The 24309-nt window shown below is 37.5% G+C and overlaps 1 protein-coding gene across 3 annotated transcripts; it reads left to right on the top strand.

Annotated features, from left to right (window-relative positions):
- The first annotated feature begins 1650 nt into the window (after positions 1-1650).
- Positions 1651-20801, top strand: ACTR6 (actin related protein 6). Of its 3 annotated transcripts, none has more exons than XM_070454098.1 (11): positions 1651-1802; positions 6231-6348; positions 6926-6994; positions 7931-7991; positions 9126-9261; positions 9354-9410; positions 10532-10630; positions 10726-10804; positions 16193-16364; positions 17838-17976; positions 20172-20801. In XM_070454098.1, the coding sequence occupies exons 1-11, from the start codon at positions 1735-1737 to the stop codon at positions 20299-20301; spliced, it is 1128 nt and encodes a 375-aa protein (XP_070310199.1). In that variant the 5' UTR covers positions 1651-1734; the 3' UTR covers positions 20302-20801. The 3 variants fall into 3 exon arrangements, with proteins under 3 accessions (XP_070310199.1, XP_070310198.1, XP_020759297.2); XM_070454097.1 differs by having other exon boundaries at positions 1652-1802; positions 7868-7991; XM_020903638.2 differs by lacking the exon at positions 6926-6994 and having other exon boundaries at positions 1652-1802; positions 7868-7991.
- The last annotated feature ends 3508 nt before the right edge of the window (positions 20802-24309 follow it).

Here is a 24309-nt window from a genome sequence, read left to right as displayed (position 1 = left end):
GACAAACCCACAGCAAGCATTATCCTCAATCGTGAAAAATTGAAAGCATTTCCCCTAAAATCAGGAACAAGACAAGGATGCCCACTCTCACCACTACTATTCAACATAGTTTTGGAAGTTTTGGCCACAGCAATCAGAGCAGAAAAAGAAGTAAAAGGAATCCAGATAGGAAAAGAAGAAGTGAAACTCTCGCTGTTTGCAGATGACATGATCCTCTACATAGAAAACCCTAAAGACTCTACCAGAAAATTACTAGAGCTAATCAACCAATATAGTAAAGTTGCAGGATATAAAATTAACACACAGAAATCCCTTGCATTCCTATACACTAACAATGAGAAAACAGAAAGAGAAATTAAGGAAAGAGCGTATTTTAAGAGATGAGAGGTGAATACAAATGGTGACCACTCTATGATGTAAGATTAATAAAATATTTTTTACATGAGGGAGCCTATCAATTTAATATTGTTAGAAAATTGATTACTAAAATTGGATATAACTAGATTTGAAGTTTCAGTGAGTTTTTGTTACAAAGAATTATAGACACCAGTAGAGTGCCTGACTTTGAAAAGTTTGCCATGGCAAAGGCAACAGAATGATCATACAATAAAAGCATGATGATGGTGATGACAATGATGATAACTACTACCAGGTACTTGACTTTTATCATTTACTCTTCACAAAACAATTCTGCAAGGGGAAATTATTATAGTACTCCATTTTATAGATGAGGAAACTAAGGCGTAGAGAGGTTAACTAACCGGTCCATCACATGTAGTGGCAGTCAGGATTTGACCCAGGATTTTGAAAGAAGAAACAGCACTCTTAACTACTATCTTTGATTTCAGTAATAGTACCTACTTCAAAAATTGTAAAGATTAAATTAAGAAATACACCCAAAACCCAACATTTAACCACACGCATTAAGTGCTATGTAAGTATTAACCCTTATCTTCATCACCCAAAATTACACAGCCATTTTGTGGCAGAGTCCGGATTCCAAGTTAAAATTCATTCTCTTAACCATTACGACACTGTGGAGTGAGCCCGCGTCATCACAGGAGCGCACAGGAGGAATACCTAATTTTAGGAAGGGGAACGGAGAGGGAGTGTGTCAGGTGTCAAGAAGCTTTTTAAGATAAGACACAAAGCTCGGTCCACAAGAGCAAGCGGACGGGGAAGAGTGAGTAAAACAGCGAGGCGGTTGACGGAACAGCGTATTTGTAACAAGGTGATTGGATCCAACATTCGGGTGAGCAGTGGCGCATGATGAAGCTTAAGAGTCTTCATACCCAATTCCATGCTGCGTATGGTTTTGCAATGTATTCTTTAAAAGACGTCACTGAATAATATATTCGAACACACAACCTTCCCTCCCAACCCTCCCACAGAGATGGTTCGTTACAGAAGCTATAAGAAACTTCCAAGAGCAACTCAAATCTGCAAAAGTAAAGAACAATCACGTATTGAAAGAAAAAAAAACTTTAGCATTTTCTCTCTTATTGAATCTGGCCAAGAAGTAAAAAGGATAGAAAGTAAGGTGACACTGGCGAGCAGATAGGGCGGGTGCAATCTCTGGTTTCCGGCGTCCTCGGTTGCTAAGGGAGACCGGAAGCGCCCGTGTGCTCGGTGGGTGCAACCATAGAGTGCCGGAAGCAGTAACCATAGAGTGCTGGGGAAAGCGTGAGCAGAGGGGTCGGGGAAGAAGGCTGCAGAGACTTGGTTTCCGCGGAAATGACAACGTTAGTGCTGGATAACGGAGCTTACAACGCCAAAATCGGTTACAGCCATGAAACTGTCTCGTAAGTGTTCGCTGCCCGCGAGGGACAAAGCATATATGCCTAGTAGTTACATGTGCTACGCTTCATTTTGGCCGTCTGTAAACTGCAAACGCCCCGGCGCGGCTCTTTCTGTTGGAGGGATTCTGGGCTTGGTGCTGGGTAGCTGGGAAGCTTTGAAGTGGGACTTGGATTACTGATTTTGGATTTTGTGGCCCCGGAAGTGGGACGTGTGTTTCGTTTCGTAACAGGAAGTAGGAAAGTAGGCTTCTAAAAGAAGAGGTTCCCAAATGAGGGGCCTGTGCAGAACGTTCCTGAACCGTCTGGAATGGTGGGCAGCATTTTGCGTGTATATGCGTTTTTGCTGGGAAGCAGTTATGGCTTCCGTCAAATCCTCCACGGGTTCAATGACCCCCCACAGTGTAAAAACCACTGTGTCAGTGACTGAAGACTTTGAAGTCTTTGTATTCAAGCCCTTCTAAGTGCTCTCTTGCTGACCTGGTTGATTTAGACTCGGTTAAACTGGCGTGCTGCTATTCATGGGGTCGCAAAGAGTCGGACAGGACTGAGCGACTGAACTGAACTGAACTGAAACAAATAATACACTGGCATTCATAAACTATTTACCTTTGAGTAAAGACTCAGATCAGTTCAGTCGCTCAGTCCTGTCCGACTCTTTGCGACCCCGTGAACCACAGCACGCCAGGCCTCCCTGTCCATCACCAAATCCCTGAGTCCACCCACACCCATGACCACTGAGTCGGTGATGCCATCCAACTATCTCATCCTCTGTCGACCTCTTCTCCTCCTGCTCTCAGTCTTTCCCAGCATCAGGGTCTTTTCAAATGAGTCAGCTCTTCGCACGAGGTGGCCAAAGTATTGGAGTTTCAGCTTCAACATCAGTCCTTCCAATGAACACCCAGGACTGATCTCCTTTAGGATGGACTGGTTGGATGTCCTTGCAGTCCAAGGGACTCTCAAGAGGCTTCTCCAACACTGCAGTTCAAAAGCATCAATTCTTCAGCGCTCAGCTTTCTTTATAGTCCAACTCTCACATCCATACGTGACCACTGGAAAAACCACAGCTTTGACTGGATGGACCTTTATTGGCAAAGTGATGTCTCTGCTTTTTAATATGCTGTCTAGGTTGATCATAACTTTCCTTCCAAGGAGTAAGCATCTTTTAATTTCATGGCTGCAATCACCATCTGCAGTGATTTTGGAGCCCCCCCAAAATAGTCAGCCACTGTTTCCACTTTTTCCCCATCTATTTGCCATGAAGTGATGGGACTGGATGCCATGATCTTAGTTTTCTGAATGTTGAGCTTTAAGCCAACTTTTTCACTCTCCTCTTTCGCTTTCATCAAGAGGCTGTTTAATTCTTCTTCACTTTCTGCCAAAAGGGTGATGTCAACTGCATATCTGAGGTTATTGATTTCTCCCAGCAATCTTGATTCCAGCTTGTGCTTCCTCCACCCCAGTGTTTCTCATGATGTACTCTGCATATAAGCTAAGTAAGCAAGGTGACAATATACAGCCTTGACATACTCCTTTTCCTATTTGGAACCAGTCTGTTGTTCCATGTCCAGTTCTAACTGTTGCTTCCTGACCTACATACAGGTTTCTCAAGAGGCAAGTCAGGTGGTCTGCTATTCCCATCTCTTTCGGAATTTTCCACAGTTTATTGTGATCCACACAGTCAAAGGCTTTGGCATAGTCAATAAAGCAGAAGTAGATGTTTTTCTGGAACTCTATTGCTTTTTCAATGATCTAGCAAATATTGGCAATTTGATCTCTGCTTCCTCTGCCTTTTCTAAAACCAGCTTGAACACCTGGAAGTTCACAATTCACGTATTACTGAAGCCTGGCTTGGAGAATTTTAAGCATCACTTGACTAGCATGTGAGATGAGGGCAATTGTGCGGTAGTTCAAGCATTTTTTGGCATTGCCTTTCTTTGGGATTGGAATAAAAACTGACCTTTTCCAGTCCTGTGGCCATTGCTGAGTTTTCCAAATTTGCTGGCGTACTGAGTGCAGCACTTTCACAGCATCATCTTTCAGGATTTGAAATAGCTCAACTGGAATTCCATCACCTCCACTAGCTTTGTTGGTAGTGATGCTTCCTAAGGCCCACTTGACTTCCCATTCCAGGATGTCTGGCTCTAGGTGAGTGTTCACACCATTGTTATGACCTGGGTTGTGAGGATCTTTTTGTATAGTTCTTCTGTGTATTCTTGCCACCTCTTCTTAATATCTTCTGCTTCTGTTAGGTCCATACCATTTCTTTCCTATATTTTGCTCATCTTTGCATGAAATGTTCCCTTGGTATCTCTCATTTTCTTGAAGAGAGCTCTAGTCTTTCCCATTCAATTGTTTTCCTCTATTTCTTTGCATTAATCACTGAGGAGGGCTTTCTTATCTCTCCTTGCTTTTCTTTGGAACTCTGCATTCAAATGGGTGTATCTTTCCTTTTCTTCTTTGCTTTTGGCTTCTGTTCTTTTCACAGCTATTTGCAAGTCCTCCTCAGACAGCCATTTTGCTTTTTTGCATTTCTTTTTCTTGGGAATGGTCTTGATTCTTGTCTCCTGTACATTGTCACAAACCTCCATCCATAGTTCATCAGGCACTCTGTCTATAAGATCTAGTCCCGTAAATCTATTTCTTACTTCCACTGTATAATCATAAGGGATTTGATTTAGGTCATACCTGAATGATCTAGTGGTTTTCTCCACTTTCTTCAATTTCAGTCTGAATTTGGCAATAAGAAGTACATGATCTGAGCCACAGTCAGCTCCCGGTCTTGTTTTTGCTGACTGTATAGAGCTTCTCCATTTTTGGCTGCAAAGAATATAATCAATCTGATTTCGGTGTTGACCATCTGGTGATGTCCATGTGTAGAGTCCATGAGTAAAGACTAAGCAAATTTAAAGACTTGCTTTTCCTGCAGCGTATTCACAGGGGACCTGGGGACTTTTTTTTACTTCCTCCTTTCCTTTTTTTTTTTAAGAGAACAGTCAAACTAAGTAAAAATGTAAATTGTTGCAGTCTTATTTTGGCAGTGTGTTTTATTGTTCTTATCTTTTAACAGCAAGTCTCTTATCATTTACTTAAGGACTAATTTAAAAGTCTCGATAAGAGTAGGTGCAGAATACTCAGGCTTCGCTGATGGCTCAGAGGGCAAAGCATCCACCTGCAATGAGGGGGACCTGGGTTGGATCCCTGAGTCAGGAAGATCCCCTGGAGAAGGAAATGGCAACCCACTGAACTCTTGCCTGGAAAATCCCATGGACGGAGGAGCCTCGGTATAGTGACAAAAGGGGTGGGGGAAAAAGCAAGCTCATTAATTAAGGATAGTACATTGACTAAAATAATAATATAGCCATAAGATTAACTACAATGCAGGGTTTAAAAATCATGTCCTGAAAGATTATGCACTTTCACTGTATTATCTCAATTAATGCAAAGATTTTGATTGCCTTTAGTGCAAAGTAATCCTCAGGCCATAGTGGCATATTTGAGGGTGGCAAATTCTGCTCCCCCTCACTTTCTCTCTATCCCTCTTTCTCTCTATATATATATATGTATATATATGTGCACACAGATGCATACAGTACATATATGTGTAGACATGTATGATGGGTAATGGCTCTAGTTAGTCTTCCTAACCAGACTGTAAGCTCATGGTGAGCAGCAACTATATTTAAAATTACCTCCTACTTCTGTACGCTATGGTATCTTGCAACTGAAGATCTTGGATTCCATGAAAACTTAATGTTATGGTCAGAATTTTGAACTTGCTTTTTTTTTTTTTAACAAGAATGATATTAAGAGTTTTTTTCAGGAACTTTACCTCAGCCCCTCTTCACCTGTGTGCAGTGGCAGAATCGATGCCCACCTGTAGTAATATCTTGAGGATTACTTGAGGAAGATAATGCAGTGCAGGACTTGGTATATGGTGAAAGTGAAAGTCCCTCGGTCCTGTCCGACTCTTTGCTACCCCATGAACTATACAGTCCATGGAGTTCTCCAGGCCAGAATACTGGAGTGGGTAGCTGTTTCCTTCTCCAGAGGATCTTCCCAACCCAGGGGTCAAACCCAGGTCTCCCGCCTTGCAGGCGGATTCTTTCCCAGCTGAGCCACAAGGGAAGCCCAAGAAGACTGGAGTGGGTGGCCTGTCCCTTCTCCAGGGGATCTTCCTGACCAGGGAATCGGAACCAGAGTCTCCTGCATTGCAGGCAGACTTTTTACCAATTGAGCTATAAGGGAAACCCTGGTATATGATAGAACTTTTTTTTTTTAAATCATTTTAAAATATTTTGAAGATAGAATGAGAAACACTGGTTCTGGAAATTTTCATGTTCTTTCTTTTAGAAAGTAAAAGTGGTTGTTAGGTAATTGTATTTTTGAGAACTAAGTATTTAGGGCATAATTACATTATTTGTTTCTTTGTAGAGTTATTCCAAACTGTCAGTTCAGATCAAAAACAGCACGTCTTAAAACTTTTACTGCTAACCAGATAGATGAAATAAAGGACCCTTCTGGACTCTTTTATATTCTTCCTTTTCAAAAGGTAATCCAACTCTATGACATTTCTAGCATTAAGGACCTACATTTAAAGATAATTTGAAATGTATTATAAGATTTTGTGTGTTTGAAAATATTTTTAGATCTCTGAGAAAGCGTTACTTAAATTTGAATTAAGAGCTTATTAAAACCAAAATTGAATTTAAATTGTTATGTTAAAAATAACCATGAATAATAATACCTCTCTGAAAAAGATTCAACTATACTTCAATAAATAAAAATAAATGACCATAATTTAGCTGCTGATTGTGGGTACTGAATTTTACTTGTGTTAAAGCTAAATGAAATACAAACATTAAAGAAAATAAATACAGAGGGGCATCTCTACATATTGGTGTGTCTTTTGAGCCCTTTGATGTTTTGGTTATTGTTAATTTGTAATGTTTTGAATTTTTAAAAGGAGGAAAGCATACCAATGTAAAAGCTTTGAGATTCAACTAGTATTAGACTGGTAAAGAGAGAGTAATTAAGAGATAGTAATCAGTGATTTATAATGTATTGATCTGATTTTTTAAAATTCTGCAAATATTTTTGATAGTTAATTCATAAAACAAATTTTTTAGGGCTACTTGGTGAATTGGGATGTTCAAAGACAAGTTTGGGATTACCTTTTTGGAAAAGAAATGTATCAGGTAACAAGTTGGAGTATGTATTCAGATTTCTATTTCCATGTCTCATTCAAGTGAAAAATTAGAAGTTATATTTTAAGATTTATAAATTTTTTAATATTTCTGACAATATTTAAGTCACTTAATCTACTGTGCTTAGCTTTGATTTTCTGAATAAGTGCAGGCGCATAGAATTTCTATTGTGAAGTGGAATTTGAGGTTGAGAAGAGCTAATCTATATGAAACTTAAGATTAAAATTTTACTTCAGATATCTACTATTCTTAGACCACTTTATCATCTCATTTTCACAATAAAATTTTTTTGCTCATATATCTGAATGTGTGAATGATACAATGTTAGAATTTTGTGCTCTTAATATCTTTAGTATGACTTTAGGTATCCTGAGAGAATGTTCAGATTTTAATGCTTCTTTAGGAGTATGTGGGAGAGAGTTGTGTAAACATTAAATATCCCAAAGCTTGTCACATTTTACCTTTTATTTTATTTTTTACCTTTTAACTTTTAAAAACAAAATACAGTTCCAGTGCTTGTAGTTGTATCACTCATTACTTTTGCATAATTATCTTTAAACAATTTGATGGTACCTACCGTTTTATCAATGCTACCATTAAAAGAGTTAAATAATAGTTGAAGACCATGAATGCTGTGACCTGACTTCCCAAGTTCGGTGCTAAGTTTGTCGTTAACTAGTGGTGTGGACCTCGAGAACTCATTCAGCTCTTTCTGTCTCAGTTTGCTCAGCTTTCAAAAGGGGATAATAGTAAGACCTGTCTTCTAGGGTTATTGTGAGAATTAAATAGATGTATGTACATAAAGCAGATGTTTATCATTATAACTACAAAGCTACAAAACTGGGAATTTCTTTCCTCTTATAGGTTGACTTTTTAGACACTAATATTATTATCACAGAACCATATTTTAACTTCACTTCAATTCAGGAATCAATGAATGAAATCTTATTTGAAGAATACCAGTTTCAAGCAGTATTAAGAGTAAATGGTGAGTTAAAGTTCTCATTGAAATTGAGTTATGTGAATATGAATAAACACTTAAAATCCAAGAATATTAAGTGACATTCTTTTAGATTTGGTGAAGTTTAAAACTTATGAAGCCCTCGAGCTTATTAGACTTCTCTCGCTATATCTTTTTAATATGGTATTTCTCCCTAATGAAGTTAACTAGCAACGTATTTCTAATCTCTGAAAGTTTATTTTTTCTGAGATAGTTGTCTTTTCTATCACTGATGTGTTTGCTATTCTTATTATTGTTTGAAATAATGTTAATAACTTACCCTGCCAATATGAGGAAAAACAATATAAATATCATCTAGAAGTTAGTTTTTTAAATGCTAGAATTACATGACTGTACAAAAGAAGTATTCACCTATTTAGCATGTAGCATTTAAGTCTGTATAAACAACAATATACTGTAATGGTTAGGAACATAATCTCTAGAACAGTGTTCTCAACCAAGAGTGATATTGCTCCTGGGGATATTTAACAGTGTCAGGAGACATTTTTCATTGTCACAACTGGGACGGGGCTTCTTACATCTAATATGTAGAGGACCAAGATGCTGCTAAAACAATGCACAGTAAAGGCCGCAATACTGGGGAAGTATCTGACCCACAATGTCGGTAGTTCTGAAGTTGAGAAAACCTGCAAGAGTCATACTGCTTACGTTTGAATCCTGGCTCTGTTACTTTCTAATCATGTGACCCTGGGCATGTTATTAACATCTCTGCTTCAGTTTCTACATCTATAAAAATGGGATTGTTGTGAGGATTATAACACACACACTCATGGAGTTTAGAATAGTGCCCAGCATGTAATAAATGCTCAGCAAAATTATATGCTATTAAAATATTAAAATAACTATTATAAGTTGTGAAGTGAATATTTACCTTCTAAGTTGATCACACATTTTTTATCATTTTCCAAAAAAAACAGTGTGTTTTAATGTTTAAATACCTGACAGAATTAGGAATGTTATTTTAGATTAATTTTTTTTTACAAAGGAAAATTTCTCTTTCTGTTTGCTTTAGTTTGCTGCTTTTCTTTACTTACTGTTTTAAATTAGTTGTACTTTTATTTATTGTGTTTATTTTTTCTTTATCTTTTGTTTTCTTAATAGCTGGGGCTCTCAGCGCACATAGGTATTTCCGGGATAATCCTTCTGAGTTATGCTGTATCATTGTAGATAGTGGGTATTCCTTCACACACATAGTTCCTTACTGTCGGAGTAAGAAGAAGAAAGAAGCAATTATTCGGTGAGTTGCACTCAATTTTCATCTTATTTCTTATAATAAAACTGGATGAAATGTGTGATAAACTGAACTAAATTTGAATTCTTCCTTTTTAGGATAAATGTGGGAGGAAAACTCCTAACCAATCATCTAAAAGAAATCATATCTTATAGGTAATACTTAGCTTTGATTGTATGGGAAGATGAGATGCTGGGGGTGAAATTTTTAAAGTAATTTAAAATTATTCCCTGCCTTTAGTTCTAATTTCAGGTGACAATTCTGAATTATTGCTTTAAAGACTGTATCACATAGATACTGGGTTGCCCAGAAAGTTCATTTGGGTTTTTCTGTAACCTTATGGAAGAACTTAAATGAACTTTTTGACCTACTCAGTAAATACCAATGATGTTCAAATTAAAAAGCTTTCTGACATATGAAATGGTAGTGTCCACCAAAAAGACATTTCCAATTTCTCGAGAGTTTAATACATTAACAATATTTTAAAATTAAAATGTGCGTATACCTTGTAAAACATTTTACAATGCATATAAGGAAATAAGGGTCTAAAAAGAAACTAAATCTCTACTTCCCTTTTCCATTTCTCTTGTCAGTTCTCCATACACAGTGCAGTACTTGAGCTTTATTTATCTTTTATCCTTTTTTAACCTCTAAAAGCCTTACTAATATGCACTGCCGTGTATAAAACAGTAGCTAGTAGGAACTACGGTATAGCCCGGGGGCTCAGCTCAGGGCTCTATAATGACCTAGAGGGGTGGGATGTTGGGGTGGGCGTGGGAGGGAGGCCCAGGAGGGTGGGTATATGTGTATGCATATAGCTGGTTCACTTTGTTACATAACAGAAACTAACACAACAGTGTAAAGCAACTGTACTCCCCCCCAAAAAAATATATAAATAGGTATGTTTCTGGATTAGCCAATATTAGTTGACCGTCCACTATTAAAAGGTTAGGAATTAGTGTACTTAATCACCTCCCAAGGAGGGCATAGCAACCCACTCTAGTATTCTTGCCTGGAGAATCCCCCTGGACAGAGGAGCTTGGCAGGCTACCGTCCATGGACTTGCAAAGAGTCAGATATAACTGAGTGACTAAGCACAACTTCAATAAGATAATGGAATGGGTATTCCATAAAGTTAAAAATATTTTACACATTCAAAAATTTAGTATTTTTTAAAGATCAGTTACCTGGAAATTTAATTCCAGAAAAATACTTTCAATGATAAGTTGCATTTAAATTTTTTTCATTTCACATTACCATTTTTATTTCTGTTTAGGCAGTTACATGTTATGGATGAAACACATGTGATTAATCAAGTGAAAGAAGATGTATGCTATGTGTCTCAGGATTTTTATAGAGACATGGATATTGCCAAGTATGTATAATGATAGCCTAAGAATTGGAAAGTTGATTCTTGGCTAATGTTAAACATAGTTAAAATACTTCATAAGTCTCTCTTTTGTTTTCCAGGTTGAAAGGAGAAGAAAATACAGTAATGGTAGACTATGTTTTGCCTGACTTTAGTACAATTAAAAAGGGCTTTTGTAAGGTAATTTTTTTAAAAATTTCATTTTGTATTAGCATGAAGTTAATTTATAATGTATTAGTTTCAGGTGCATAATAAGTGATTCAGTTATACATTATTCTTTTTCAAGTGTTTTCTCTCTGTTATTACAGAATATTAAGTAGAGTTCCCTGTGCTATACAGTAGGTTCTTATTGATTATTTATTTTATGTATATTGTGTATGGATGCACGCTAAGTTGCTTCAGTTGTGTCCAACTCTTTGCAGCCCCAGGACTGTAGCCTGCCAGGTTCCTCTGTCCTTGGGATTCTCCAGGCAAGAATACTCGGATGGGTAGCCATTATCTTTTCCAAGGGATTTTCCCGACCCAGTGATTGAACCCAAGTCTCCTGCATTGCCAGATAGATTCTATACTATCTAAGCCACCAGGGAATCCCGTAGTAACTCCATGGACTGTAGCCCCCTGGGCTCCTCTGTTCATGGAATTTTTTAGGCAATAATATTGGAATGGGTAGCCATTCCCTTCTCCAGGGGATCTTCCTGACCCAGGGATTGAACCTGAATCTTGCATTGCAGGCGGATTCTTGACCATCTGAGCCATCTATATAGAAGTGTATGTTAATCCCAATGTCCTAATTTATCCTTCTCCCCACCTTTCTCTTCTGACAACCATAAGTTTGTTTTCTAAGTCTGTGATATAAGGTAATTTTAAGTTTTTCTTCAAGCGACTACTCAGGTTTGAAAAGCATCTAGCTGGGATTGATGGAATGTCAGAGTTGTTGATGATAGCCTTCTTGCCTGTTGGCCATTTCTGTGGACACCAGAGTATGAATGATTAATTAATATCTGTATTAAATTTATTTAGAAAAAGAACTATCCACTATGATAGTTTATGGGATAAATCTGGAGATGCTCCTGCTAAGTCACTTCAGTCGTGTCCAACTCTGTGCGACCCCATAGACAGCAGCCCACCAGGCTCCCCTGTCCCTGGGATTCTCCAGGCAAGAATACTGGAGTGGGTTGCTATTTCCTTCTCCAATGCATGAAAGTGAAAAATGAAAGTGAAGTCGCTCAGTCGTATCCGACTCTTAGCGACCCCATGGACTGCAGCCTACCAGGCTCCTCCGTCCATGGGATTTTCCAGGCAAGAGTACTGGAGTGGGGTGCCACTGCCTTCTCCAAAATCTGGAGATAAACAGTAACTTGACCTATATTATGGTTTACCCATTTTTGTTTTCTTAAGAATTAGTGTAAATCCAGTTAGAAGTAGACTATTTGCCTGTTGTGAATGTTATTGACACAGCAGACCCAGGGCTGTGGTATCAGATTGTAGTTAAAAAGGGCAAAATCCAGTGTACTTTGAAAATGTTGAGAACAGTTTATCTTGGATGTCAGATCAATATAATTTCTCCTTATCTTTGATCAGCTCAGTTTTATGTTTGGGTAAATGTGAAGTTTGCCCTTACAGTTACTGGCTTGGTGAGGACTCCTAGAAGTTAAAAGTGTTTGGTCAGAAACCTAAGCACACAGAGATAGTTTCACAAGGAGACATTTATGGTGACATTCACTGCAGTGTACATTGAGTGAAAAATTGGGAAGAGCCTAAATACTCACTAATGGAAGAAGAATCAATTTTGATTTATTCATGTTATAAAATAATCAGTAAAAGTATAGTAGAGATATGTGATCATCATGGATAAATCTCAGAAATGTATTTCTGTTTAGAAGACTATATACCATTTCAGGATATGTAGAATAATTCTTTATATGTGGGCATTTATAAAAATGAAGTAAAAGTATAAAAACTGTGTATATAAACCACATTTAAAATGAGAGTGTTATCTGTGAAGTTACGTTAAACTGACTGATGGATAATGAGTTTTATATAATTATTTATACTTGTTTTTATGCCTGAAATTAAAAAAAATTTTTTGGACCAGATTTTTAAGGTGAAATACAAATCAGAATTCAGAGAAGACTACCCAAGTCCTTATAAAATCAGTATGGTCCTATAATATCCTTAGAAATAGATCCTTGTGGAAGGACCGAGGCTGACTTTAAGAAGTGAGAATTATGACAGATTATGGAATCAGGTTGTCTGGACATGAACTGGGGAGAGGAACTGGAAGCCGGAATCCCACATAGAATATGGAAGATGTATTTTTTTCTTTACAAGACGAGGAAAACTGCCCCAAACATACAGATGCTAGGCCTCCTTATCAGGCACGTTTGATCATCCTCGTACAGGTATAGCTGTTTAAAGCAGCCCAGTGATATAAACACCTTGTAGAGAATTTACAGCACTCTGAACGTTTGGTGATAAGGTGATCTGTATTTCTACCAGGATGGACCCTGAATGATGGGCCCTGTGTCTCTAAAGCTGACTGAAAATCACCTGGGCCACTTGAAGAACAATTGATGTCCATGTTCTTTGTTCCTGTCCCTGGAAAGATTTAGTACCTAAGTTTGGAAACTTAATCTCTAAAAGAGAATAAAATCTCTTCCAGGTGATTGGACTATTAGCTAAATTTGGAAGTCTTCCTCCTTTTGTAAAACGTAGTTCTCTCCTGCCCTGCAAATGACAACTTACCAGTTTATTGGACATTATCTGCTGAACTCTGCCAGTTTCCTTCCCAAATCATAAGCCTGATTTCTCCGCCCTGTACCGTACATAGTGAGCGAGTAGAGGTGTGGTTGTTCCATCAATTGACTATTATATTGTTTCTCATCAGAGAAGAAAGGCAAAAGCCACGTTGTATTGTTTGCAGCTCTTTCACTGACTTTGGCCTTGCGATCAGAATCTTGGTGTGACTGCACTTCTATGGACTCCTTGTTACGTGTACACTTCAATATCAATTGAGTGGACATAGTTGGACTGGACTTTTACCAAATGATGGAATGTTACCTCAAATGTCTGTTTAAAAAATAACGGTTTAATTTCTACTTTGCCAGTTAATATTAAAATTTATATTTCAGTACATGTTAAATTGTGTACATCGTAATAATTTTTAAGGTTTAGAAATGACTATATTTTATATATGTTGGGTTTACTCCTAAAATGTATCTTTTTTAATTTAATACTTGATTAACTTGTTTTCTTTGTTGCCTGATAATCAAAATCTTTGATGAGAGCTGATAAAATATGTTTTGAAATTAGAAAAGCCATACTGCATAAAATGAAAGAGAATTTATTTCAGAATCTTTATACTTAGAATATTGCTAAAACTTGGACCTTGATTGTTTATTCAAGAATATTTTTAAATACTCAGGAAAAAGTTACAACCTTAATTTTCTAGTGTTGATGACAGCAATAATGATGAGGTCTGTAATATTGTTACTGATTACAGCTGATAGAAACTCCAGTTTTATTCTTTAACAGAAAGAGAATGCCTACTGAAGTGTAATGAATGCTTTACTGACCTTAATTGAGAAAATTAAGTTAACAATTATTTAATAGTTACCAGTTGTCATTTTTAAACTTTTTTTTCAAGCTACCAGAATGAAATTTATGAGGACTGTACAGTCAATTATGGCCTGCATTAACTAAAATAGCAACTACCAGCAGCCCTTTTAAATTTTGTCATCTATGTCTAAAACAAAAATCATTTTGGAATTGTACTCTTAGAAACTGCTTGTAGTTCCAGATTACATATTAACAATGACTTCAGAGCTAATATTCAGCTATGATTTCTACTTCTGGCTCTTTCCCCTAGTTAGAAATTGGACCCTGGGTCAGTCACTTGATCTTCTGTAAAATTAGGGGTGTGGACTACAAAACTTCTTTTTTGTCAAATGAAATTCTCCATGTCTGTATCTGTCTCAAGTTATTTTGAGTGTTGACAAGATGAGTTATATCCTGTACACTCAAACCAATATCATTTTTAAATGAATTTGTAAATTTATAGGAAGTATTTTCCATTCTTCTTGAGAAGGAAGAATACTTTATCTGTGAAAAAATAATATTCTTCTCTTTGCCAGCGCAGCAGTAGTTTAACTGGGTAAAAAGTGATGTGTAGTTTTCCTTGTTCTTCCTAGAGTATTGTGAATTTATTGTAGTTTTTAGGATATTTTTATTTAGAAACAATGTTTCAAGTGAGAAATTTCCAAATGATAGCAATCAGAATCGTTCACATCCAGGTTAGGAGTAGCAATGTAGTATATGCATGCTAAGGTGCTCCAGTTGTGTCAGACTCTTGACAACCCCATGGACTGTAGCCCGCCAGGTTCCTCTGTCCATGGGATTCTTCAGGCAAGAATTCTGGAGTGGGTTGCCACGCCCTCCTCCAGGAGATCTTCCTGACCCAGGGATCGAACCTGTGTCTCCTGTGGAATGTAGTAGGAGGAAATACTGTGTGTTTCGGGGTTATTAGCTGAATGTTCTCGAGCAAGTCACATAACCGTGCCTAGCCCATTGGATCATTGATAAAAGGAAAATAGGCCTGCTTTAGTGGGTTATATGAGAATTCAGAGTGATAATGTACCTAATACACCTAAAGAAAATTCCACATTGTTGTCTTGCATGCTGTACTGGGTAGCGGATTTGTGATGGTGAACAATATGGACAGCAAAGGATAACAGGATGATTACTGGAGGGACCTTTTGTTTGGGAGTCAGAAAAAGCCTCTCTGAGGAAGATGAAACCTGAACAGAGAATGGATGACTGATTACATTGAGGAATCTGTTATAGTCTTTATATACTTTATTGTCTAACAACAAATTAGTGTTTCTTTTCATACATTTTAAATAATTTTATATAAAGGATTTCGATATAGTCAGTTACAGGTAAAAATGCATATATGAGTCAAATGAAGTTTATGTCTTTAAAGACCATCTAGAAGAGCTGATGATTCTTAGTACAGTTGAGAGGAACCATTATTTTAATGATGTAGAGTGTTATAGAAGGAAATTGTTTTTTTCCTGGGCCCTTCAGGAATTACAGCTCACAGAGTTGAATGGATTAGCAGAAAATAAATAACAGAAGAATTTCAGTGATAAAGTCCATTTATTTGCCTAAATCATTTGGTAACTGATTTTTGAATAGAGATTGAATGCATAATAAAAAAAATTTAAGAGTATGTTCTTTGTTCTTTAGAAAGTGGATTCACTCTGCTATTACAGATAGATTATGAAATTCCTTCTGCTCTATTATCGTTTTCTTTCTTTGTTTTAAAATGTGTGGAATAAAGCCAGCTCATTTTTGGGGGAATAGCTGCATTAAGAGTAAATAATCACTTAATTGTGTGGTTTAGGTAACAGGAGAGAAGACCACGTTTTTCTAACTTTTGAGAATCCTGAAACTTCCAAGAACATGGTTAATATATTGGTATTTCACAGTATTAAGATTACTAAATGTTATTTGTTATATGAATGAGCTAGATAATGTAGCATACTTTTCATCTTATTTTTCTTTAAGCCAAGAGAAGAGATGGTGTTAAGTGGAAAATACAAATCTGGGGAACAAATTCTTCGTTTGGCCAATGAGAGATTTGCTGTTCCAGAAATACTCTTCAATCCTTCTGATATAGGCATTCAAGAAATGGGAATTCCAGAAGCTATTGTCTATTCAATTCAGAACTTACCTGAAGGTACATTAATAAATTAATGAGGAATAATGATATCCTTGTTGCTCAGCTGGTAAAGAATCTGCCTGCAGTGCAGGAGACCTGGGTTCGATCCCTGAGTTGGGAAGATCCCCTGGAGAAGGGAAGGGCTACCCACTCCAGTATTGTGGCCTAGAGAATTCCACGGACTGTGTAGTCCATGGGGTTGCAAAGAGTCGGACACAACTGAGCGACTTTCGCACAATGATATTTTTAAAAAATTGTAAGCTCTCTGAATCTTAAGAAGTCAACTGCTTCTGAATAATTCAAACAGATGGCTACTTTATTTGCAGAGACTTCCAGATCCAGTAATGCACTTGAATGATTCTTTATTGGTCCCAGATTATAACTTTGATATAAGTAATTATGGTCTATTTAAACTTAAAGTAATTCATCTCTTTATGAGTATTAAATTGCTATATCCTTTTTAGAAAAGTTTTAAGCCAAATTTGCGCAGAATAGAAATTTATAATTTAACAATTTAATGGTTTTTAGTTGTTGATGAGAGTGGTTTATTCCTTCTGTTATGTTTAGATTAATATACTGGAAGTTAGGGGTGTTTTTTTTTGGAAGTTCGTTTTATTGAAATTAAAGTACAGTGCTTCCCAGTGTTGTCTGGGTTCTCTTGAAGCATGATTTAATGAGATGATGTTCTAGAGTTTTGGAGTACTTTTCCTTGAAAATGTCTCCCTTCTTCTTAAGGAACAATTTAGGCATTGTAGAAAATCTTTCACATGAAATGCCCTTTCCTCTCGTTAAAAAAAAGAAGAAGAAAAAGAAGGATAATGCCATCATCTTAATATAGCTTCTCCAGGATATCTTTCCAACCCAGGGATCAAACCCAGGTCCCCCACATTGCAGGCAGATTTCTTACCATCTGAGCCATAACTAGCCGGTTGTTTTAATACAGCTGTTTTACAGCCATTCGTTGATTTCTCATTTTATATAACCAGTATTTTTCATTATCATTTGTAAGTATTGCCTAGTTAGTATGTGTGTCTCAGTGAGATAACATGGAAACTTGAATTCTCAAGTTAAAAATGGACCTCCTTTTTATCTTTACACCAGCTGACCATCTCAGCCTACATAAAGACCTCTTCCATTTTATGGAAGAACAGTTGTAATTTTCGTATGTCTGGTACTAGAATTTTTCTCATTTACATATAGCTTATGTGTATATATAATAAATTGCTAGTAGTTCAACCCCTTCACTTTTGCCTTACTTTTAAAGATTTATGAGGTCATATTTCTGTTTAATGTATTTATTTGTATAAATGATAATCTCATTACAACATCTTATAATTTGTATGGTTGTTAAAAAAAAATAAATGGTTTCCCAAGTAGTAACCTGAATTCCTAATTGCTTTTACCTAAGCCCACCTCCCTATTTCTCCAGAAAGATAAGTAAACAGATTTTCTAATGTCTCTTTTCTCTCTCTTTTTTATCTCTTTTAAAAGAAATGCAGCCACATTTTTTTAAGAACATCGTTTTGACAGGAGGAAATTCCCTTTTCCCAGGATTTAGGGATCGTGTTTACTCGGAAGTTCGATGTCTCACTCCAACAGATTACGATGTTTCTGTTGTGCTGCCTGAAAAGTAAGTCTTGGCTTACATAAAAACAGATCATGGAAGTTAGTTTGTAGATAAAAGAGGTCTATAGGGGGACTTGAGTTTAAAGCCTAGTTCTGCCATATTGGCAGGTTTATTTCACCTTTGGGATGCTCGTTTTTCTTTTCTCGAAAATTGAAATGACAAACCTTACATTTAAGTGGATTAAAATGGTGTGAAATATGTAAAGTACTGACCATCATGTTTAGTAAATAACAGGTGCTCAGTTAATATAAGATCACTTCCCTTAGTAAATCAGTCCTCATTCCTAAGAAATTTTTACAGACAAAGCAGTTAGGTTATTATCTATATGATTTCTCTGAGCTGTCATTTTTTGAGAGTTCCTATCAAGAATACAAATATGAGGATTTAACCAATAAGATAAATTATGTCAACTGATAAGTTTTAAAATCATTTAAAATATTTAAAATAAACTTTTATGTTTAAGTAGTCTTTTTTTTTTTTAATTCAAAGCTATTTCACATGTACCCCCAACCTGTTTTATGAGAAAAAGCAGATAATTAATGTAGAATTTTAGAGCTGTCAGAAAGGCTTACCGATCTGTCTAGTTCTATGTACTTACTTTCTAAATAAGCAAGGGCTGGTTAGTTAACAAAGCCCTTTTGGTAAGTTAATTGCAGTAACCAGACTAAAATTTAGCTCTCTTTAGTTGGAGGCAGGAGTTCTCACCAAATTCCAGTAATCCCCCATCACTGCTCCACCGTAGCAGAGCTGAAAACAAGACCCCACACACCTGATGCCGGCCACAAGGCACGTGGGATCTCAGTTCTCCAACCAGGGATTGAATCCACATCCCTGCGTTGGAAGAGAATTCCCTGCAGAGAATCTTAACCTCTGGACCACCAGGGAAGTCCCCCACATACCTGATTTTTAATTTTAGAATTTTATTTTAAAACTAAAGTGGAGTTTTTTAAAATCAGTATCAGTTAATAGAAGGCCCTCATCTGGTCACTTAATTTGATAACCATCAGGTAAAAGAGTAAACAACCATTAGATGTTGGAATGATTTTTATCAGCATTAATGTTCATATACTCATTTGAATATGAAGTATATTGAATTTTTATCCTGAATTTTAAAATGCAAGTCATGAACACACATGGATATGAAAAGAGAAATAGTTTTTATTCTTTTATCCATCAGATCTTTTTTGCACGTCTTTACATATAGATCTAGATACAGGTTTAGTTTTTTTAAGGTTAGAAATGCAATAAATACAATAGGGAGATTTTGTGTATCATTTCTCAGATTTACAATTGAACTGGGGGAGAGGAATAGAATCACCCAGTCTAACCAGTGTAACCTCGGTTGTGCATAGACTAACATCTGATGTGCCCAGGTTACCTGGGGCCCTTTCCTGCCGTGTGACAGGTCTGTCATGCCCTGTGCATCCTTTCTCCTTCCTTTCATGACCCCTCCCCTGCCCTACACTGTGCTTCCTACGTGTCTCATTTATCAGAGGGAGCAGAGTGTAAGAGCAAAAGCACAGACTGTGAAAACAACTCCAGGTTGAAGCCCAGTTTCAGTCCTAAGCTCTTTGAACCTCATTTTCCAGATATAAAAGTGAGTTTATAAGAGCAGTTTTGTTGCTTGCAGGGTGAATTGATGAGATGATGTGTCTTTGCTGCATACAAAAGTTAGACTCAGATATATTCCAGTTTTTCTCTTTATGCATTTTTGATCTTTAGTTTGTATTCTTGATTTTTCTTAGAAGATCCATAAATTCAGAGCACAGGGAAAAAGTAAAGAAGATCTATTTGCAGTGGTAACCAAGTTTCCTTTCTTTATGAGTTTCTTCTTTGAAAGTGAAAAGTGAAAGTTAATCACTGTTTGCAACCCGATGGACTATAGGCCTCCAGGTTCCCCTGTTCACGGAATTTTCCAGGCAAGAGTACTGGAGTGGGTTGCTGTTTCCTTCTCCAGGGGATTTTCTTCTCCAAGAGATTGGACTGAACCCAGTCTCCTGCATTGCAGGCAGATTTTTCACCATTTGAGCCACCAGGGAAGCCTCTCCTCTGAAGTTTATACTTATTTTCACCTTTGAAATGATTTTCTGTTAAATGAAGTTGGGTAGAGATTGCCACATTTTAGTTATTAATTAATGTTTCTGGCATTTCAGTTCTGTAAAATCATCTGGGTTCATTTATTTTACCTTTATTTTTAGCCCTATTACTTATGCCTGGGAAGGCGGAAAGTTGATATCAGAGAATGATGATTTTGAAGATATGGTGGTAACAAGAGAAGATTATGAAGAGAATGGACATAGCATCTGTGAAGAGAAATTTGATATTTAAGAAACATTTCTGAAAGTTCTGACTTACTATGACAAAGGTTTAATTTTTCAGTGTTCTTTTTAAAGGAAGTTAAGGACCTGTGTTAGCTTTCATCCTAAGATAACATCTTGAACTTATGTAAATACTCTGCTCCATGGCTAATTTTCAAAGGTTTCTTAGCTAGGTAGTAAGTAAACTGTAACTCACCCCATATTTTCATTTAGGAGCTAGACTTATTCTAACAATGCTTATGCTGTTTCTGAGAGTAAGTTATCTTTCATTAAAAGATGAAAGAGTGAGTGTAATTTAAGTTTAATTCTTTATAGCCAAAAACACAAACTTAACTATCTTACTGGTCAGGTTTCCTTAGAAGGTAGTTTTGTGTGACTGACTCAGAATTGACTAGTGTGTGTTCATCATTTCCCTTCCCCAGTGGAGATACAATTTCTCTCTTTTAGAACTAAGTATTTTATTTTTAAATTGTCATTTTTATTTATATATACTAAAGTTGGAAAAACTGATCTATGTTTGTATCATGTTTATTTTTTACTTGGCGTAAGTGTGAAAAGATGACAATCTAAACTGACTTAGTCCAGTGTTTTTGATCACTGCCGTGTTTCAGAAGTGTATTATTTCACTCATAAAAACACTATACCATTTTTTGTTTATTTTTCTTATACACCATTTTTTTTTCCATTTATTTTTATTAGTTGGAGGCTAATTACTTTACATCATTGCAGTGGTTTTTGTCATACATTGAAATGAATTAGCCATGCATTTACATGTATTCCCCATCCCGGTCCCCCCTCCCACCTCCCTCTCTACCCGATCCCTCTGGGTCTTCCCAGTGCACCAGGCCCGAGCACTTGTCTCATGCACCCAACCTGGGCTGGTGATCTGTTTCACCCTAGATGATATACATGTTTCAATGCTGTTCTCTTGAAACATCCCACCCTCGCCTTCTCCCAGATGAAATTCTTACATCATTGGGCTCATGAGTCAAATTCCTACCAGTCTCTTCACCTTAGCTAGAATCTTGCGGCTACCCCATGGCTTCGGGGATTTTAACAGCCTAGAGTGAAAGAAGGTAGTTTTCCAAAGGAAAATTAAAGAGACAGATGCTGGGCAGGGTGAAAGAACTGTCCCCTACAGTTACACTTGGATTATATGGAAGGTCCCTGACTCAGCAGTGGTTCCTCTTAATGATTTTTTGACTCTACAATGGTGTGAAAGCAGTATGCCTTTAGTAGAGACTGTTCTTCGGATTTTGAAGCTTGATTTATTCATTTTTGGCTGCACTGGGTCTTTGTTGCTTTGTGTGGGCTTTCCCTGACTCTGGCGAGCAGGGGCTCCTCTTCGTTGCGGTGCGTGGACTTCTGATTGCTGCGGCTTCCCTTGTCGCAGAGCACAGGCTCTAGGCGCACAGGCTACAGAAGTGTGACGCTTGGACTCAGTGGTGGTGGCACTCAGCTTCAGCTGCTCTGCACATGTGGGATCTCTCGGACCAGGGATTGAAACTGTGCCCTCTGCCTTAGCAGATGGGTTCTTAACCACTAGACCACCAGGGAAGCCCTGTTTTTGGAATTTTGAATTTTGATCTTTTCCCGACCTAGTGAGGTGTGGCATGTTACTTTCTTGTGGTGCTGGGCCGCATTTGGGCACATGGGTATTCATTATATTAGAATCTTATCGAATAGTTTTCAAGTCTCTGATCCACTAGTTCAAACTTGAGCCGTCATCGCCAGCCATATCTTCATGCAAATTGAACAACCAGAAATGCCGCTGTTAGTTCTGCCCTGGCATCATTTCCCTGCCCCAGCGCAGGTTAGACTTGTTCAGCGGCATGCCGTATCAAGGGGAAGTGCTCTATACAAGACTGGACTCAGGATGGCAAGTTAATCACAAGAGCTCACACTTAGGACATTTATTCTTTCCACACTGTTTACCTTTCTCTCAAGCCACATCTGACCAAAGAGAAAGCATTCAGGCCTAGTTTATGAGTGGATTCTGCATGACATGGCTGGCAGTAGCCAGAAGTGGAGTGCTGGCAAAGATTAAAAGTTGAACTATCACCCCCATAAATAAAGAGCTGCCTTGTAGTATCACTGGTCACGGAGTAAAGTGACAGAGTTGATCTGCAACAGCAGCCTTTTGGTTTTTATGTTCAAAAACCTTTTTAGCACATAAGCAATTACACAGAAAAGAGGTCTCAAGAGTGGCTTTCACATTAAAAAAGAATGAAATGCCATTTGCAGCAATATGTATGAACTAGAGATTGTCATACTGAGTTGAACTAAGTTGGACAGAGAAGGAGATACAATGTGACATCCTTTATATGTGGAATCTAAAAAGAAATGATACAAATGAACTCACAAAGCAAGCAGACTCAGAGAAGGAACTTACAGTTGCGGAGTTGGGGGAAAGGATGGTTCGAGAGTTTGGGATGGACATGTACACACTGCTATATATAAAATGGATAACCAACAGAGACCTACTGTATAGCGCAGGGAGCTCTTCTCAGTGTTATGTGGCAGCCTGGATGGGAGGAGAGTTTGGGGGAGAGTGGATACATGGACATACATGGCCGAGTCCCTTCGCTATTCACCTGAAACTATCACAACATTGTTAATCAGCTATACACTAATACAAAATGAAAAGTAAAAAAATTTTAGAATGGTTTTCAGTCTTGAACATTCTTTTTAATTACTTTTTTATTTTTGGCTGTGCTGGGTCTTTATTGCTGCACGTGGGCTTTCTCTAGTTGTGGCAAACGGGGGCTCCTCTCTCGTTGCAGTGTGAACTTCTCATTGTGGTGGCTTCTCTTTTCTTTTTCTAATTTATTTTAAATTGGTGGATAACTGCTTTACAAAGCTTCCCTTGCTGCAGGACACAAGCTGTACGGTGCATGGGCTTCAATAGTTGTGGTTCACAGGCTTAACTGCCTCACCACATGTGGAATCTTCGCAGACCAGGGATCAAAACCGTGTCCCCTACATTGGCAGGCAGATTCTTAGCTGCCAGACTGCCAGAGAAGTCCACTGAACATTCTTTATGTATGTAAATTATATGAGATAGAATTTTTAGCTCAACATTTTTTTCTCCAAGTTAAATAATATTTACCTGAATAGGACCTAAAAATGTGAGTAAGTCTAAGCAGTGTTAAGCAGGATGAATCATGATGCTAATTGTCATGAACATAATTTACTGAATATTCTAATAGGAGATAAGCTTTTCAGTGATTGGAAATGGATTTTATTTATACAGGGAAGAAAAGCTTTGTCCCTACATTGCTCAAAAAGGTTTAGCCTAAAATTGAATGACAGTACTCTTGGGAATGAGTTTGAGTAAGCTCCAAGAGTTGGTGATGGACAGGGAGGCCTGGCGTGCTGTAATTCATGGGGTCGCAAAGAGTCGGACACGACTGAGCGACTGAACTGAACTGAACTGACCCTTGGGAATTTGCTTTAAGCCTAATAAACTGTATGGAGCCGACACTAGGTGGAGTAGCTCTGCTGGGATAGGAATTTCTCTTTAGAAATTAATGCCGCAGAACCTTCAAAACCATTCAGTAAAAACCATTTTACTTTGTAAACAAGTTTAATTGAACAGTAGTATATTCAAAATAGTCTCCATTAGGGAATGCTATAGGATATGTCATTCAAATTAAACATTTCAAGCACTAGTGATTCTGCTGTTTCTAAATTGGGTTTTATCAACCCAGGGTTCTCACTTGCTAACATTTTCCCTTAGGAACCCAAGTAGGTCAGATTACTAGATCCAGATCTCTGACCCCAGAGCTCAGACCCTTGTTCCCTACCACACTGTCTCTCAGACCTTTGATATTTCTGGTCCAGTCTTAGAAACACAATTTACGCATGTATATTTTTATTCTAGAGATTAAAAACAAAACGAGGCTCAGAAGGAAGATATCTGTTCAAGGTTATAAATAATCTGAGCAGCAGATCCAAGGACACAGTAGTATCTTTAACACATTTCTCAAAGTGCCGTCCATTCTTAGTGATAGCTAGC

This window comes from Odocoileus virginianus, chromosome 23, assembly GCF_023699985.2.
Source record: "Odocoileus virginianus isolate 20LAN1187 ecotype Illinois chromosome 23, Ovbor_1.2, whole genome shotgun sequence".
Classification (NCBI taxonomy): domain Eukaryota; kingdom Metazoa; phylum Chordata; class Mammalia; order Artiodactyla; family Cervidae; genus Odocoileus; species Odocoileus virginianus.
This window is presented reverse-complemented; position numbering and strand designations above follow the sequence as displayed.

Bases quoted from the DNA above. Each gene is read 5' to 3' on its own strand.
- ACTR6 (XM_070454097.1), top strand. From the start codon at position 1,735: ATGACAACGTTAGTGCTGGATAACGGAGCTTACAACGCCAAAATCGGT. The intron at 1,803-6,230 runs GTAAGTGTTCGC...GTTTCTTTGTAG, and splicing joins TACAGCCATGAAACTGTCTC to AGTTATTCCAAACTGTCAGT. The intron at 9,411-10,531 runs GTAATACTTAGC...ATTTCTGTTTAG, and splicing joins AAAGAAATCATATCTTATAG to GCAGTTACATGTTATGGATG.